The following is a 15,560-nucleotide window of genomic DNA, read 5'->3' as shown; positions in this document are numbered from 1 at the left end:
TCCTTTTCAAGGGAGGGATATAAATTCTTCTCCCTTCCCACTCTAGAGGGGCATTGAGTATAGAGACACTGAGAGCCCTGAGTCAAAGGTGTGACAACCTGATAGGCTTGATGGTGGGCCGAAGACTCTGTTTTGTGGAGGCATTGAGCTGAGGGTTGATTACCCTCCAGGATTATCCTGGAATCTCCAGGAATTTAATCTTTATTTTAAATAAAGACTGAAATCTCCAGAAATCCGTCCAACCAAATTTGGCAACCCTAGTTGCATGCTAATAAATGCGTGAGATCTGGCACTCAGTGACTTAAATACTAGGAAGCACACTGGTTAGCCCAGCCCTTGTGACACCAATTATGTTAATTAATAACCTAAATTACTATCTCTTTAGTTCCAATATATGTTCCACTAAGGGAAGAATACACATACTTAGTGAAATAGAAACCAGTACTATTCTGAGATAAGCATGGGACAGTCTTTTGGAATACTGATCAACAGGTACAACCACTAAGGAAGGTGAGGGAGCGGGACCTCTCCCTTTCCCGCAGCGCTTTTTATTGTTCTCAGTGAAGCAGTAGCTCTAATGCATTCTTGCTCTTGGTCTCTGTCCAACTTTTTATGTGGTTTGGCTGAAGAGACCAGAATTAACTGAGAAAATATTTAGAAACGGAGACAATGTCTAAATTTTTACAAAGTCAAAGGTAGCATTTTTGCATCTAAAGTTGTTCGGCAATTTTATTGTCAGTAATTAATGAATAAACTGTACTGGGTGATTTGTTTGTTTTTCAGAATCCTGGAAGGTCCTGAGACTGCTTTAGTTTATCAGAAATATATAGCGATGTTGACTTTACTTGACCAATATGAAGAGCAAATATATTGTGAGTGGAAAGCTCAGGTGGATGAAGTTTGTCAATTTAATTTAGACCAACCACTAATTAAACGCAATCCTGAAAATGGTCTCTTAAGTGTGAACTTTGATTCTAAGGTACAGTACAAAGTTTTACAACTGAATGTGTGTTTATGCAGTGTTTTTTCCCATTAATTAGAAACATCAATAGTTATAAATTGGGAGTATTCCTAAAGTGAAGCTAATATTTCAGTGAATGATCAAATCATAATGCTTGGGGAAAGTGCCTTTGTTTTACGTTACAGCTCCTATGATTGTTTTTATTACTGACGTAGTTTTTCCGTTGGAAAATATGGCTAGTGTGTCTCTGCACTGGCGAGAATTTTCACCTTCAGAAACAGACAAGGCTGTTGTAGTATTGACTGCTTTCTCTAGAGACAGCTCAGAAATAATAATAGTTGGCTCTTGCTGGACAGTATTTAGCACTTATAAGTTTAAGATTGTTAAACCATTCCTGACCTCTCCTTCATGCTCCTGAATCTATTTGAATGAGTTTTATTGTATAGAGGTTTTTATAACCTATAGTATCTGGTATTGCACATAGAATTATACAAAACCAACATATCTTCCGAAAAGTTATTAAAAAGATAATACTGATTTGTCTCTTCTAGCTAGTTGCTTTGTTGAGAGAAGTGACGTATCTTCTGATGTTGAATCGATCCGATATTCCGGATTCTGCATTAGCAATGTATGAGAAAAGGAAAATTTTTGCGAAGGTTTGTGCTTTCAGGAAGTATGAAATATATCCTGTTATATTGCAAAATTTTATTATGCATCTGTGTATACGTGTATGTTCTACTTGTTCTGCTGTTCAGTATGGTTGAAATTTGTCCTTCTTTGCGTAATCTGGCTGGGGTAGGTGATTTTGTGCCTAGAACCTCTGCAGAAGACAAAATAAATCCTGCAGCTGGTTGGAAGGTATGGGCTGTAACACATCTTAGAATAGTGGCTTTACCATACACTTAAGCTATGTCTACACTAGAGAGTTTTTTCATAAAAGCTGGGCCTTTTTAGCAAAAACCCACAGGATTGCAACACACAAAATGCATACTTTTGAGGTTAAATTGAAAGAATGCGGGACTTTTTCTAGCATCCCTCTTCTGCCCCTGGATGAGGAAGAGCGCCTTTTACCAAAAAGATTCTTTCGGAAAAAAGTGTGGGTAGACATTCTGGGGGGTCTTTTTTTGAAAGAGTTGTCCTCCATGGTGCCGGCCAGTTGAAGCCTAGAGACTCCGTGGCCAGTGCTATCAGAGCTCTGTTCTCTATGTCAGTCAGCTTTTAAATGTGCAGGGAGCCCTGGAAAACCTGTGCTAGGAAGCTGAGATCATGGAGGCAGCAAGGAGCCAAGCTGCTCATCTACCACGCTCTCAAATAAAGCCTCTGGAGTGGACATTGCAACAATGACCAATAGCCAGCAACCCCACGACCCCCAGGAGTCCCCGAGGGAGCTGGCCAAGGTGTCTCAGGAATCAGCCCAGGCCACCAAATGTCAGGTCCCATCATAGACAGAGCTCAAGCTCTAGGAATCCCTGGGCCTGAGGCGTGATGATGACATTCTCTGGGAGATGACTAGGAAGAGGCAGAATGCCCCTGTCTATGGCCGGTTGGCCATCAGGTTGGTGGCTGTGGGACACCCTGCCCAGACATTGGAGCGAATGTACTCCAAAGTGAAGGAGCTGCTGCCGGGGTACACCAAAGCCAGGGACATGGCCAGGTGGTCAGGGGCAGGACCCTGCACCTACCCATTCTACAAGGAGCTGCACAGCCTCCTCAGGGGTTAGGACAGCTCCCCTTCCCCCTCCTTGACACCATGGCAGAGGAGCCCTCTGTGGTGATAGAGCCGGACACTGAGACAGAAGAGGAGCAGCCGGGACCATCCAGCCAGACCACCCAGCAGATCTGAAGCCACCGTCAGACTAGGGCCTGAGTGATGGGACCCTTGTCATCGCTGTGGCCTTGGCATCCTCCAGCCATGTCATGTCGAATAGGGCATCCCCAGACCTGTTTGAGGGTCCCCCTGGGTAAGTACCCCATGCGTCTGCACCCCAGGGTGTGGGGGGGTTCTGCTCACCCTATCATGACTCGAAGCAAGCCAATCACACAGCTGCCAGCCCCTGCCCGGATACATGCCAGAAGGCCGTGGCTCCCAGCTTATGGACATGGATGCCCTGGACTGTGCCCAGCACGTGCCCCATGCATGCAGGGACCGTTAAGTGCCCAGGATCTCACTGGGTGGTTGAATGCTGGGGCAGGGGGCAGGGGCTGCTGTTCACTGGGGGTGGGAGGCATGGCCCTCGGGGCTGTGCTGCAAGAATTATGTACTGTCTTCTTCTTCCTTCCCATCTTTACAGCTGTGCCGTCTGATGGCTGGGCAAGCCCCAGCGTGCCACTGGGACTGGCCAGCCCTGTCCACGTCATCCGGCTGGGAAGTCCAGAAGCACCAGCAGAGAGAGCCAGGGCACCCCACTACCAGTGTCCGGGTGGGCCCATGCCCAGAGGGCACACTGGTGCACTTTGGATGATACCTCTTCTTTCATGGCTGCCCTCCACCACTACAATGATCTGGTGGAGCGGCAGCTGCAGTTGGTGGAAGTGGACCTGGCACGGCAGCGGGAGGTTTGGGCCAAGCTCATGGCCCACCTCAAAACAATTATTGGGCCACCTGCTCCCTTAGGACCCCAACCTCCCCCACCCACTGCCCCATCTGCCTTGCTCCCACCCAAACTCCCCCTGGCCATAATGCTGGGCTTCACCTGGTGGCTGATGGCCCTGGTAGGCACTGCAGTGCCAGCCCCCACACCCCCTCATTCCCCAATCCGTCCACTGAGCCCAGTGCACTTCTCTCTCAGTTGCACCTCCCCATGTTCCTGGCCCCATCCCAGGCCTGATGGGGATCCAGAACCTGGGATCAGAGGGGATCTCATGACTGCTGTAGCTCACAGCCCCCTGCCCCACCAGTGTATATAATTACCCCCCACATTCAACACATAGTTATCAACCCAATTGTTAGTTAGCATGAAGTTTCTGTGGTTCAGTAAACAGTTTACTTTTTTACCAACCCTGTGCCCTTCGTTTCTGGTGGGGGCGGTGTGGGGTGGATGGGCAGGAGGGCTCATGGTGGGGTGAGTGGTGAGGGGTGGATGGGCAGGAGGGGTTGTGGTGGGGATGGGGTGGGGTTTGGGGCTAGAGGAGCCTGCAGGGGGTGTCCTGGCAAGGGTCACTAGAATGAGCGGGTGAAGGCCTCCCAGAGCCGCAACCCATCATGGTAAGCTTGGCAGTCAGGGGTCACACTCGACTGTTTGTACCCGGGACTAGCCTCAGCTGTCCCCTGTGGAGGAAGGCCTCCTCCTTGCCATTCACAGTGTTGTGGAGGGCACAGCACACCCCCACAACCTGGGGCACATTGTGCACCCCTGACATCCAGGCGCATGAGCAGACACCTGCACTGCACCCTCTGGCGGCTGAAGGCACACTCCACGAGGTACTGTGCCTGGCCTAGGAGGCCATTGAACAGGTCGTGGGGGGAGTCTGGGTGGCCTGTGTACAGCTGCATGAGCCAGGGCAGCAGGGGGTAGGCCGCACAAGGACATGGTGATATCCCGGGGTATGAGTTCCCACTGGGGGATGTAGGTCCCCCGCTCCATCCCCCAGCAGAGGCTGGAGTTTTGGAAGACTTGCATGTTGTGGAGCTGGCCCGAGCAGCCCACGTAAATGTCCATGAAGCATCCCCTATGATCCACCAGGGCCTGCAGCACAACCGAGTGGTACCCCTTGCAGTTGCTATAGTGGGCCACGCTCTGGTCCAGGCATGGATGATGATGTGGGTGCCATTAATGGCACCCACGCAGTGGGGGAAGCAGAGGGCGGCGAACCTGGCGATGACCATCCCCAGGTCCCCTCTGTGGACAACCCTGTGGAGCAGGAGGGTGTTGGTTGCCATCACAACCTGCAGGGGATGGAGAATGGACACACTCATGAGTGTGTGGAGGAGTGCCACTGCCCCCCGCAGGCACTCCTGCCTCCTCCTGGACCCCTTCTCCTCCCCCTGTGAGTCTTTCAGGCACACCCCTCCCACGAGCCTGCCCCGCCAGCAGCAGGCCCGTGCAAAAGGGGGTGCAGCGTCATGGTCCCCCAGGGCTAGGCCTCCCCGCTCCCCTGACCTAACCCCTCGCACCCCGCCTGCTGTCCCCAAGGGTCCTCCTTGCCTGGGAGCCCCCTCCCACTTCCCATGCCAGGTTTGTGAGCGGAGCGTGCCTTACCTGCATGAGGACAGCCCTGACAGTCGACTTGCCCACCCCAAATTGCTCTCTCATGGACCGGTAGAAGTCCAGGATGGCCAGCTTGCAGATGGCAACGGTGACCCGCTTCTCAAGTGGGAGGACAGCTGTCCTGGCTTCAGAGGGTGGAGGGCAAACCAGCTTCAGAGCTCCAGAAATGTCTCCTTCCTCATGTGGAAGTTCTGGAGCCATTGCATGTCATCCTGCTCGCCCATCACCAGCTGGTCCTACCAGTAGGGGCTGGTCAGATAGCTCCACGCATGCCTAATTGCCCAGGCTGTGAGGCAGGGGAGCGTCTGGGACCCTGGGAGGTTGGGCTCTTCACCCCCTGCAGGTGGCCTCTCGTACCAGAGGAGTTGGAGGGTGGCCGCAATAACAGTGGCCAGCAGCCTGATGAGGGCATGGATGCAGTGCTAGCCCAGGAGCTGCTGTGGGTCCATAGTTGTGCGCTACCAGGTTGTGGTCCCTGCACCAGCTCTGCTATTCTGTGTGCAGCACAGCAGGCCTCAGAACATGGAGGGAGGGAGTGTTTGTGAGGGGCCCATTATGGGCATGCCTGGCTGGAGCTCCTGGAAGGGCTTGCAGGCCATGAGACCCTGTCTGCAGTGTTTCCTGGCCCATTTGTTCAAAAGAGCACCTGGGGCCGTGTGGCCCTTCTCTATCGAAAGAGCGGGTCCCATTTTCGATCCGCTCAACGCGTGTGGGCGCACTCTTTCAAAGGAGATCTTCCGGAAGGACTTCTTTCAAAGGACTGCCGGGGCCTAGACGTTGCCTGAGGCAGATCCAGTGCGTGCTGGCAGATCCACTTTAACTGCATAGTTAATACATGGATCCAATAGCACCTTGACTCACCCAGCTCCATGGTTCAATGCAAATATTTCATGTTGTCCACTGGGGCCAGAGTGGATTTCCGTTCTGATGCACAGAGGTGTGAGGGCCCTACCCAATAACTGTTTTTACAACATAAAGAGCCACTTAGGCATTCAAATAGCACTGGGGGGGAGGGGATACTCGGGGCGGGCATTAATTTAGAGGAGTCTCACCCTATGATCGTCTTTTTACACCGACAGTATATTGGAAATCTTGAACTCGTTGTTCAGTGGTACAACAAACTTAAGCAGACTGTTCTGGAAGTGGAATACCCTCTCATTGAAACTGAGCTGACAGCTATTGATGATCAGTTAAGGGAAGCAGAAGAAGGGTTCACATGGCAGGAAGAGAACTGCTGGAACTACATAGAGCAAGTGAGAGCTACAGTATATGACTTGGAGCAGAGAGTTCAACAGTCAAAGGAGAATATTAAAACAATTCAGCATATTATGAGTGCATGGGCAGAACACACACTCTTATCCAGGAAAGATAATAGGAAAGATGCTTTGTTAAATCTGGAGGATAAAGGAGATAGACTTACTAAGAAATACAAGTTGCTAAAAGAGGATGGGTACAAGATTCATCAGCTTGCTGAGGTAATTTCTGTAATAATCATATATGGTTTTTAGACCTTCTCATCCTTCTTTCTAAAATACATTTTAAGTATTATTGCTAGCCACACTTGTATTAATAATTAATAAAAACGTGTTAAAGGACGGTGAGGTATGCCTGGAAGAGCAGGAAGTGGTCAAATATTTGGCCTTTTATAATCTGCAAGTTGTTAGCATTCAGCCAGATTCACTGATGTATGATTGACTGTTCAATTATTTAAAGAGTTATACAAATTACATAATAGGCCCTTTACCACTGATACATTTATAGGGTGACTATCCACCCCATCTGGGCTGGGACAGGCCCGTATTTTGGGTTCCAGAAAGGCATCATGATTTATTTTAACATAGTGGTTAATTGCCCCTTATTCAGGTCCCCTGGGCTACGTCTACACGTGCCCCAAACTTCGAAATGGCCATGCAAATGGCCATTTCGAAGTTTACTAATGAAGCGCTGACATGCATATTCAGCGCTTCATTAGCATGCGGGCGGCAGCGGCGCTTCGAAATTGACGAGCCTTGCCGCCGCGCGGCGCGTCCAGACGGGGCTCCTTTTCGAAAGCACGCCACCTACTTCGAAGTCCCCTTATTCCCGTGAGCTCATGGCCATTTCGAAGTTTGGGGCACGTGTAGACACAGCCCTGGTGAGCTGCCCTTTTCCCCCAATCAGGAGGCGCAGCTGCCACATGGTTCCCAGCTCCCTGCAGCTCAGGGAAGCCATGAGCCACATTGGGGTGGCTGCCACCTGCTTTCCAGCTCCCCGTGGCTTGGGGCAGCCCAGAGGCACACTAGCACAGCTGCCGTCTCCTCCTTGGCTCTCCACAGCTCAGGGGAGCTGGAAGCTACACCAGTGTGGCTGCTGCCCCGTTCCTGGCTCCCCACGGCTTGGGGAAGTCGGGAGCTTTGCTAGTGGGGCTGCAGCCCCATTCCCAGTGCCCCAAGGCACGGGGCAGCCACCGCTGGCGTCAGGGAGCATTGCTGCAGGGTGGCAGCCCCATTACTGCAGCTTGTCAGTGTGGGGCAGCCAGCACCACCCACTTCTGCAGGGCAACCGCCCCTGCAACTGGGGAGCTCCTTCGTGGGGTGGCAGCCCCATTCCAGCACCCACGGTATGGGTTAGCCAGATAACTGCAGTTGCTGGGCAGCCGCACCTGTGGAGCTGCACCCCATCTCCCAGAGTGTCCCATATTTGGCATAAGGAAACATGGTCACCCTGCACATTTAAAAAAATATGGACAATATGGAAAATAATCTTGATACTGATTGAAATTAGCATTCTTCGTTTATCTCATTACATGAGGAATTATTGTCTACATTGAATTATGGCACAGCCGTTGTCTCAGTTTTGTTACATTTGGTGCCCCAGCTAAATTCTTCCTCTGACCTCAGTAGGTAAAATTGTTTGAAAGTGGAGCTCTGGGTAGTTTATCATTCAGAGGGCATATTTAATTGTATTTTATTTACATTTTATTTAGCATTCATAAAATAACATGGATGCCCCCCTCATATCCCTTGAATATCAGTAGCTGTGCCACATAAGTATATTAAAATCCTAAGGTGCAAAAAAGAAAAGATTTCTCACCCCAATTCCTTAAAGCCTTTCCCCATTTTTGCTGACTTCTGTGAAAATTCTCTGCTTGCCTGTTTCTTACGAAAATCATATGTCTGATGAAAAAGAAAATAGACTTTAAATATTTTTGTTTATCCAATATATTTTATGCAATAGCCTCAAGGTAATCTTCTGGTCCATCTTCTAATACAAGTTTACTGGTAACAGAAAATAAAGAGTTTGCTTTTATTTAAGAACGAGACCAGATGGGGATTATTTATTTATTTATTTATTTATTTTAAAATATTGTACATAGATAACTCTAATAAAGGCTTACACTGGGGTGCAGAACAAGCGGTGATATGGTATAATCTTTTAACATGGTGATGCTCCATTTAAATTTTAATATAATTCAGATTCTTAACTGCAATCTGATACATATAGGAAATCTGTCCCTGCACAGAGTAGCATTAACATCCAAGGGGCCAGCCAACAGGTTCAAGGTCCACCCATGGAGGTCAGATTTTAGGATCAGAATCACACCTGTTACAATGGGTGTCAGTGGAATCTTACTTTGTTGTCACTACTTACCAATGAAATGGCATCAAAGCAATTAAATGTTTAGAACATTGATTCATTTACACTAAACAATTATAAAATATTGGTATGTGTTTTTTTTTCCTTTCCCAGGAAAACTTGAAGCTCTTCAAAGCAGATTCATCCTCAGACACTTGGAAAATTTATGTAGAGTACATCGATGACATTGTAGTTGATGGTTTCTTTAACACAATAATGCATGATTTAGAATTCGTCTTGGAGAACACAGACAAAAACTTGAATCCTGCTCCATTGTTTCAGGCACAAATGATCCTTAGAGCACCAGATATTGAATTTAAACCTTCATTGGACAAAGAGGCTGGAGATGGCTTTTATGACCTAGTAGAAGATCTTTTGAGCAATATTTTCAGAATGTCTGCCCAGGTGAAAAGAGTAGCAGCACATCTGGGAATAGAGAATTACCAGGTATATTCTACTTTCTCCACATATGTGGGAGAAATTGGTCTAATTTAACATAAAATAAATATTGATTGCAGGATATTTGAGCTCCACGATTAATTTATCGCTGTGATAGAGGGGCCCCAAGCCTCAAACCTGGGCCCACAAGCAGTGACATACATCCCAAGATGGATGTGGAGACCATGACAGAAGTGGTACACTCTGGGACCTCTGCACTGGCCAGTCATGCTGGTCCATGGGACCCCCAAAAGCCAAGGTCCAGTCCAGTTACCTCCAATTCTCCATTCTCTAGGGAGGGCTTTGCCCACAGGCAGCACTCATGTCATGACTGCCACCCAGCAGCTCACTTGAGTCACTATGGAATGGTATAGGGAAGGGTTAACTCACAAAGACCTCCTCCTCCAAAGCTCTCAACATGGGGAAACCTCTAGTCAACTAAGGTATTAAATCAGGAAGTTGTCCAAGCAATTAGAGGACCCCTTGGCTGGCTGAGACTGTGGCCCTTACCTGACTCCTGAGCTCTGCATTCCTGCCTGCTCTACGTTCCCACTTCCCTGCCTGCTTCTGGTTCCTGTCATTCCATCCCAGACCCTTGTCTGCTTACAGTTTCTGCTGTCCTGCTGTACCCCCAGGTGCCTGTCTTCCCTTGATGCTCTCTCTGGCTCTGCCCCTGTCCTTGCACTTGACTCTGTCTTCAGCTTTGACCTTTAGGTTGGTATCTGATGTTGTCTTTGGCTTTGACCTCCTTCAATTATTAAGCTTGACTGTCCTCATCCTGCAATAATGTACAAACAACATCAAATTGTAAACACTAGGTCTTGCTTTGTACTCTTAAACTTAGATCCATTGATTTTTACACCAGTGTAACCACCACAGACATCAGTACAGTTTACATTTGATTTTCACCCATGTCAGTTGGAAGAGAATTTGGCCCTATATGTCTGTTTTAGATTTTAATTTAACACAGAAATGCACCCAAGAAAAAAGTTGTGCCTTTAAACAAACTTAAACAAAATTTGGAAATAGTTAACTAAAAGGTGTATTTTAAAAACAGGCACAACGTTATTTTTAATAAAATTTACCTTTTGGACTTGATGTAAGATTTAGTCTTTTTTGTCTGTCGTTCTCAGCCCTGAAGGTCCATGAGTAACCAAAGCTTAATCAGTTGTAGGGATAAGGAGCATAACATCCTATACCTGGAGATTTGAATGATATTCATTCAGCTTCAGTTAGCTTGCTGAAGATTGCCATCCTCTTTTGAAATGACTGTTTTTGTCAGTACCGTATATGGTATAATATCCAAAATATAGAACTTGCCCAGATTGTGTATGGAATCATTGAAATGTTGTACCAGAAGGAAACTCAGTTATCTAACTCATCACACTACACTAGGCTGGACCAACAGTCCCTAATAGGTGTTCATCTGCAGTTTTTGATGGCAGCGGTGATTGGGATTCCTGAATTTTGCAGTCATGTAGCAAGTGTAAACCAGCTAATGATTTATCCATTAATATTCATACAGTGCTTAATATAATTGGTTTGCAGCTATAAAGTAACTTCTTATGTTTTCATGCTTAGAGCAATACGGACAACATGCTAGACCTATCTGAGATCAGGCAGGAGATTATGGACAGAGTGACAGATGTTATTGGGAAAGCCCTGGACTACCGAAATTCTCTGGATACCTATGCTTATCTCTGGGTAGATGACAGGGCTGAGTTTATGAAGCAGTTTCTGCGGTATGGTCGTGCTTTAACTTCTGAAGAGATAGAAGCCCATGTCGACGAGGGAATGCCTGATCAGCCACCTAATATTGCACAGTTTAAAGAACAGGCAAGCAAACAATTATTCATTTGCAGCTTATTTTCGAGTTGAGTGAGGCAAGGTAGGTGAGACTATTTTTTGTTGGTCCATTGACTGTTGGTGGAAGGGACAAACTTCTGAGCCACACAGCGTTTTTTAGGTTTGGGGAAGGAGTTAAGTACCAGTTTGGACAAATTAAGTATAAAAGGGTAAAATGTGTTGTAAAAGGCTGGTTGAAACGGGGTGGGCCAAAAAGGATAAGATTGCTGTGGAAAAGGCTTTTGAAGTGGGCTGCCAAGGATTAACGTCAGTTGGGTGTTACAAATTGTTTTAGTGAACTTAAAAGCAGTTTCTCTGTTGTGTGCATAATTTTTAGTGTCTGGCAGCATTATCCACTTAAGTTCCCACACTCACTTTTTCAGGGGGTTGTGCAGATTTCCTTTGAGGATGACTCTTTCAAGATCCACTGTGGAGTGATTGTTTCATGGAAAGTGTTCACCCACAGTTGATATGGTGTTTTTGTCTTTATTGTTTTTCTGTGTTCATTCAAAAGTGTAGTGATTTTTCTGGCTTCATGCACATAATTACTGGAGCATTTGATGCACTGGATGATGTAAGCACATGTAGGACCTGGGGAGCTTGAAAGATGTGTTGTGGTCATAGGCACTGATTCTGTGGGTGCTTCAGAACTGGAGCACCCAGGGGTAAAATATTGGTAGATGCCGAGCATTAACCATCCAGCCCCCAGCACCGGATCCTCCCCTCCATGCCTCCCACCCACTCCAATCAGCTGTTTTGCAGCATTGGGGAAACTCAAAGGGAGGAGGAAGAAGCAAGGATGCAGCAAGCTTGGGGAGGGGCAAAGCAAGGGCAGAGAATGGGCAGGAAGAGGTGGGGTGGAGGTGAGCATTTGGGTGGAGCGCTGCAGCAGGGACAGGGGCTAGGGGAGATCCAGATGAAAGTTGGTGCCTATGGTTGTAGGAGGTGTTAATCATGTGCATAAGTGATGTGTGGGGAGTTTACATGGGGCTACATGTGAGCCCCCCTCACTCATTATCAGTGCCACACCACTTCTGGTGAGTGTGAGGGGCCTCTCCCGAAGCAGTGCAGCCTGAGAGCAGCACAAGCTCCCTAGCTCATGCTACTCCTTGGCTTTGCCACTCCAGGGAAGGGGGACTGCCCCACATGCACCAGAGGAGGCAGCTGGAGGCAGAGTAGGGACAGGGGAGGGCAGGACATGGGCAGAGCAGGAGAGGGACATGGGTGGGGCAGGGTGGCATGCAGAGATATGTCTGCAATTGTTTCATCTGTGGTTCTGGCAGGAGCCGGTGTTGTTTGGATGTGGTGTGTCCTGGGCTGTGGGGAGCTTGCTGCCATTGATGAGTTTGGTGGGAGTCGGGGTTTGAAGATCAAATGGGAGAGTTTTGGAAAGTTTTTTTTTTTTGTTTTTTGTTTTTTTTGTTTTGGCTTGTTTTGTTTTTTTCCCCAAGATGTGGTCCACGTGAAGTATGGGTTCTAATTATTTGATATGTTTGTGTATGTAATATTCTCTTTTATCTGCTGTAGATTGACGTCTATGAGAATCTTTACGTTCAGATGAGTAAGTTTGAAGACTTCAGAATATTTGAAAGCTGGTTTAAGGTGGATATGAAACCTTTCAAAATGAGTTTGTTAAATATTATTAAGAAGTGGAGCTGGATGCTCAAGGAACATCTTTTGAGATTTGTCATTGACGGGTAAAAATTTTCAGAAAAATTATACCTTGCTGTTTTCTTCCTAATAATCATTGGTATCTATTTGGTATCTATTGAATGTAATATTTCATTGTGCTGAATTGTACTTTTGATTTACACTCTGTGCCATCCTGTTACCTTAAACTTGTTTGACAGGCTATACATCCAGGCAAATTTTGGGCTAACGTGGCTAATATGCAATATGTAAAAATATTTGTGTATAACAAGATAGACCTTTAACAGTGCTTTTAAATTAGGTGTAAATGGCCTGACACTGGCAAATCTTATTGCCAGGGTGTATTGATGTAAAATTAACACCATTTAAATCACCAAAAAATCCATGGATTTAGCTCAAGTTAACAGAAAAGCTAAAACTGACTGTGCTTAGAGTGAACTTCATTTTGGAGTAAGCCCCATTGTGAACTTAGTGATGCTTCTGTTTTTTTGAGAAAACAAGTATAGCATTGGGTTCCCTTGGAAAAGCTGAGTTATGCTGAAGTAGAATAGGGAATAGATTTACGTTATCACCCTTATAATCTGTGGCCAGGAAGTTCCAAAATAAGGTTCATGTGTTATGTAGTGTATGTATGTGGCAACTGCCAACTCTAGATTTTGCTTACTGCAGCTTTCTGTATACTTGAGTGATAGATTCTAAACCTAATTAAACAAGCCATAAGGATTAGCTAAGCAAAACTTTGTCCCTAGCAACATCCATCACAGCAAACAACTTGGGAATTTGCTTGTCAAATCACCCTTGCCCTAAAAGGCATAGAAAGGATCTTGAAGAGTGATGCATTGCAAAGTGAATTATCTTAAGTTACTAACCAGTTGATTCACTTAGCAGTATACACATCTTCATCCACCTCATTTTTCTCCCAATAAGTAGTTTTCCTTATGTCGTTTCATTCTTGCAACTGGGCCCTGCGTGGCACTAGTTACACTTGACACATATTCCTCTTTTACCCAGGGAATGAATTTCTTCAAAATATTCCCAGATTGGGTCTCTCTTACACTTAGAGAAACATGACAGTTTTTCTATGCAAAAGTGTGAGAGAATATAGGCAGTTGTGTGTGTGCTGAATAAGGTCTTCTCTTTTTCTTTCCAGTCTGGTTCATATTTCCTTTCTATGCTGCCTCCATCCTTTCCTGTGCATTGTCTCTCTGTCTTTAAAACAACATTTAAACTAACTCCTCTGCTATGCTTGGCAGGGTTCAGCACCACATAAGCACTGAACAAAAAGTGTCCCATCCAGCTTGTGTTTTTCTTTACACAAGTTACTTTTTGGTCTGGTGAGAAACAGAAATTAAAAGGCCAGAACTTTGAAGAAGCAAAAGCTAGTAGTTAGGCTGGACAGACTAGAGTTATTAATTCATCTTTATGAGTCTGTAAGGGCTTGTCTACACTACCACCTTCCTTCGAAGGAAAGACAGTAATTAGGGTGTTGGGAGTTTACTACTGAAGTACTGCCATGCATACGCAGCACTTGATTAAGCAAATCCCTCTCCCGCTCCTCTGGCAACTTTAAAGTTCTAAACTTCGAAGTATCGGCACACGTCTAGCCGCTGCTCACCCTCCGGTACTTCGAAGTGCCGGGGCAACTTCCAAGTCCCTTTACTCCTCAAAATTTTGTGACAAAACTTTAAAACTTCGAAGATGCCTGGGGGTGGGGGTGGGGGGCGATTTGCTTAATGAAGTGCTGCATATGCAGCTCAGCACTTCATTAGTAAACTCCCAACACCCTACTTACCATCCTTCCTTCGAAGGAGGGTGATAATGTAGACAAGCCCTAAGTGTATGTACAGCATACGTATGATGAGATTTAATTGCAATTGCTATTTTTAAATAAGAAATGTAGTATTTTTTTAAAAAAAATCAAAGACATCCCATTTAAATTTAAAACGTCTGATCTCAAAAAAAATTTTTAAAGAATTGATGTTTATCCACTCTGCTGACAATCTAGCCTGCAGGTGTTCAGTATCTTTGAAAATCAGGCCAAAACTGTTTTTAAGATAACATGGACTGAAGATGGTTAGTAACCATAAAATTCATTTTGAAACTTGTTATGTATTGGTTCACAGTGATGGGTGGGGTGGAAGTGCTGACGTCTTATTTTCTTCTGTTTGATAGTCTAACTGACCTAGAAGAGTTTATAAAAGTGACAAATGCTGGACTCCAAAGAGAAGTGAATGAAGGAGATTATAATAGACTTGTAGAAATCATGGGACATCTCCTGGCTCTAAGAGACAGACAGGCAGCCACTGATGAGCTCTTTGAACCTCTAAAAGAAACTGTTACATTGTTGGAAAGCTATGGACAGAAGATGCCAGACCAAGTTTATGTCCAGTTGGAGGTATTGTAGGATTACAAATAAAAAAAAAAAAAATCCCTACATATGTATGGATGTGGTCTCTAACCATGCTATGTGGACCCTTCAAAATCATGTAAAAATTATAATTTCGGTCACTTTCTTCCAAGACATAAGTAAAATGGCTTTTATTAAATGTTTAATTTATTTGTTTGTTAGTGTGTGAAGCACTTACTCAAGAAAATCAATTCAGGGAACTTTCTGCAGTAAGGTCTTAACACAGTGAGGATCATAGTCCATTTTTTTTTGCCTCCTGAAACCATGTGTTCCATAGACTAGGTCCCATTCCTGTGAAAGTCCTGTCTCCTGCACTTGCAGGCTTACCTCTTGTAGCTGACTTCTCATGGTTCCAGTGAAATGTGTCAATTATCATCATGGATGCAGAAGGAACTTCTTAGGCAGCTAGGGCCAGTCCCACAAAAGACTTGGAATA

The 15,560-nt window shown here is 45.9% G+C and overlaps 1 protein-coding gene across 1 annotated transcript in view; it reads left to right on the top strand.

Annotated features, from left to right (window-relative positions):
- DNAH11 (dynein axonemal heavy chain 11) overlaps positions 1-15,560 on the top strand; it is a 327,231-nt gene that overhangs the window by 57,380 nt on the left and 254,291 nt on the right. Inside the window, exons 12-18 of the mRNA XM_074984643.1 lie at positions 784-979; positions 1,513-1,617; positions 6,249-6,644; positions 8,899-9,231; positions 10,804-11,058; positions 12,595-12,764; positions 14,890-15,112. Coding sequence (XP_074840744.1) covers positions 784-979; positions 1,513-1,617; positions 6,249-6,644; positions 8,899-9,231; positions 10,804-11,058; positions 12,595-12,764; positions 14,890-15,112 — 1,678 coding nt within the window. The remainder of the gene's footprint in view (positions 1-783; positions 980-1,512; positions 1,618-6,248; positions 6,645-8,898; positions 9,232-10,803; positions 11,059-12,594; positions 12,765-14,889; positions 15,113-15,560) is intronic.

This window comes from Carettochelys insculpta, chromosome 2, assembly GCF_033958435.1.
Source record: "Carettochelys insculpta isolate YL-2023 chromosome 2, ASM3395843v1, whole genome shotgun sequence".
Lineage (NCBI taxonomy): Eukaryota > Metazoa > Chordata > Testudines > Carettochelyidae > Carettochelys > Carettochelys insculpta.
The sequence above is the reverse complement of the archived record's forward strand: the minus strand, read 5'-3'. Positions and strand labels throughout refer to the sequence as shown.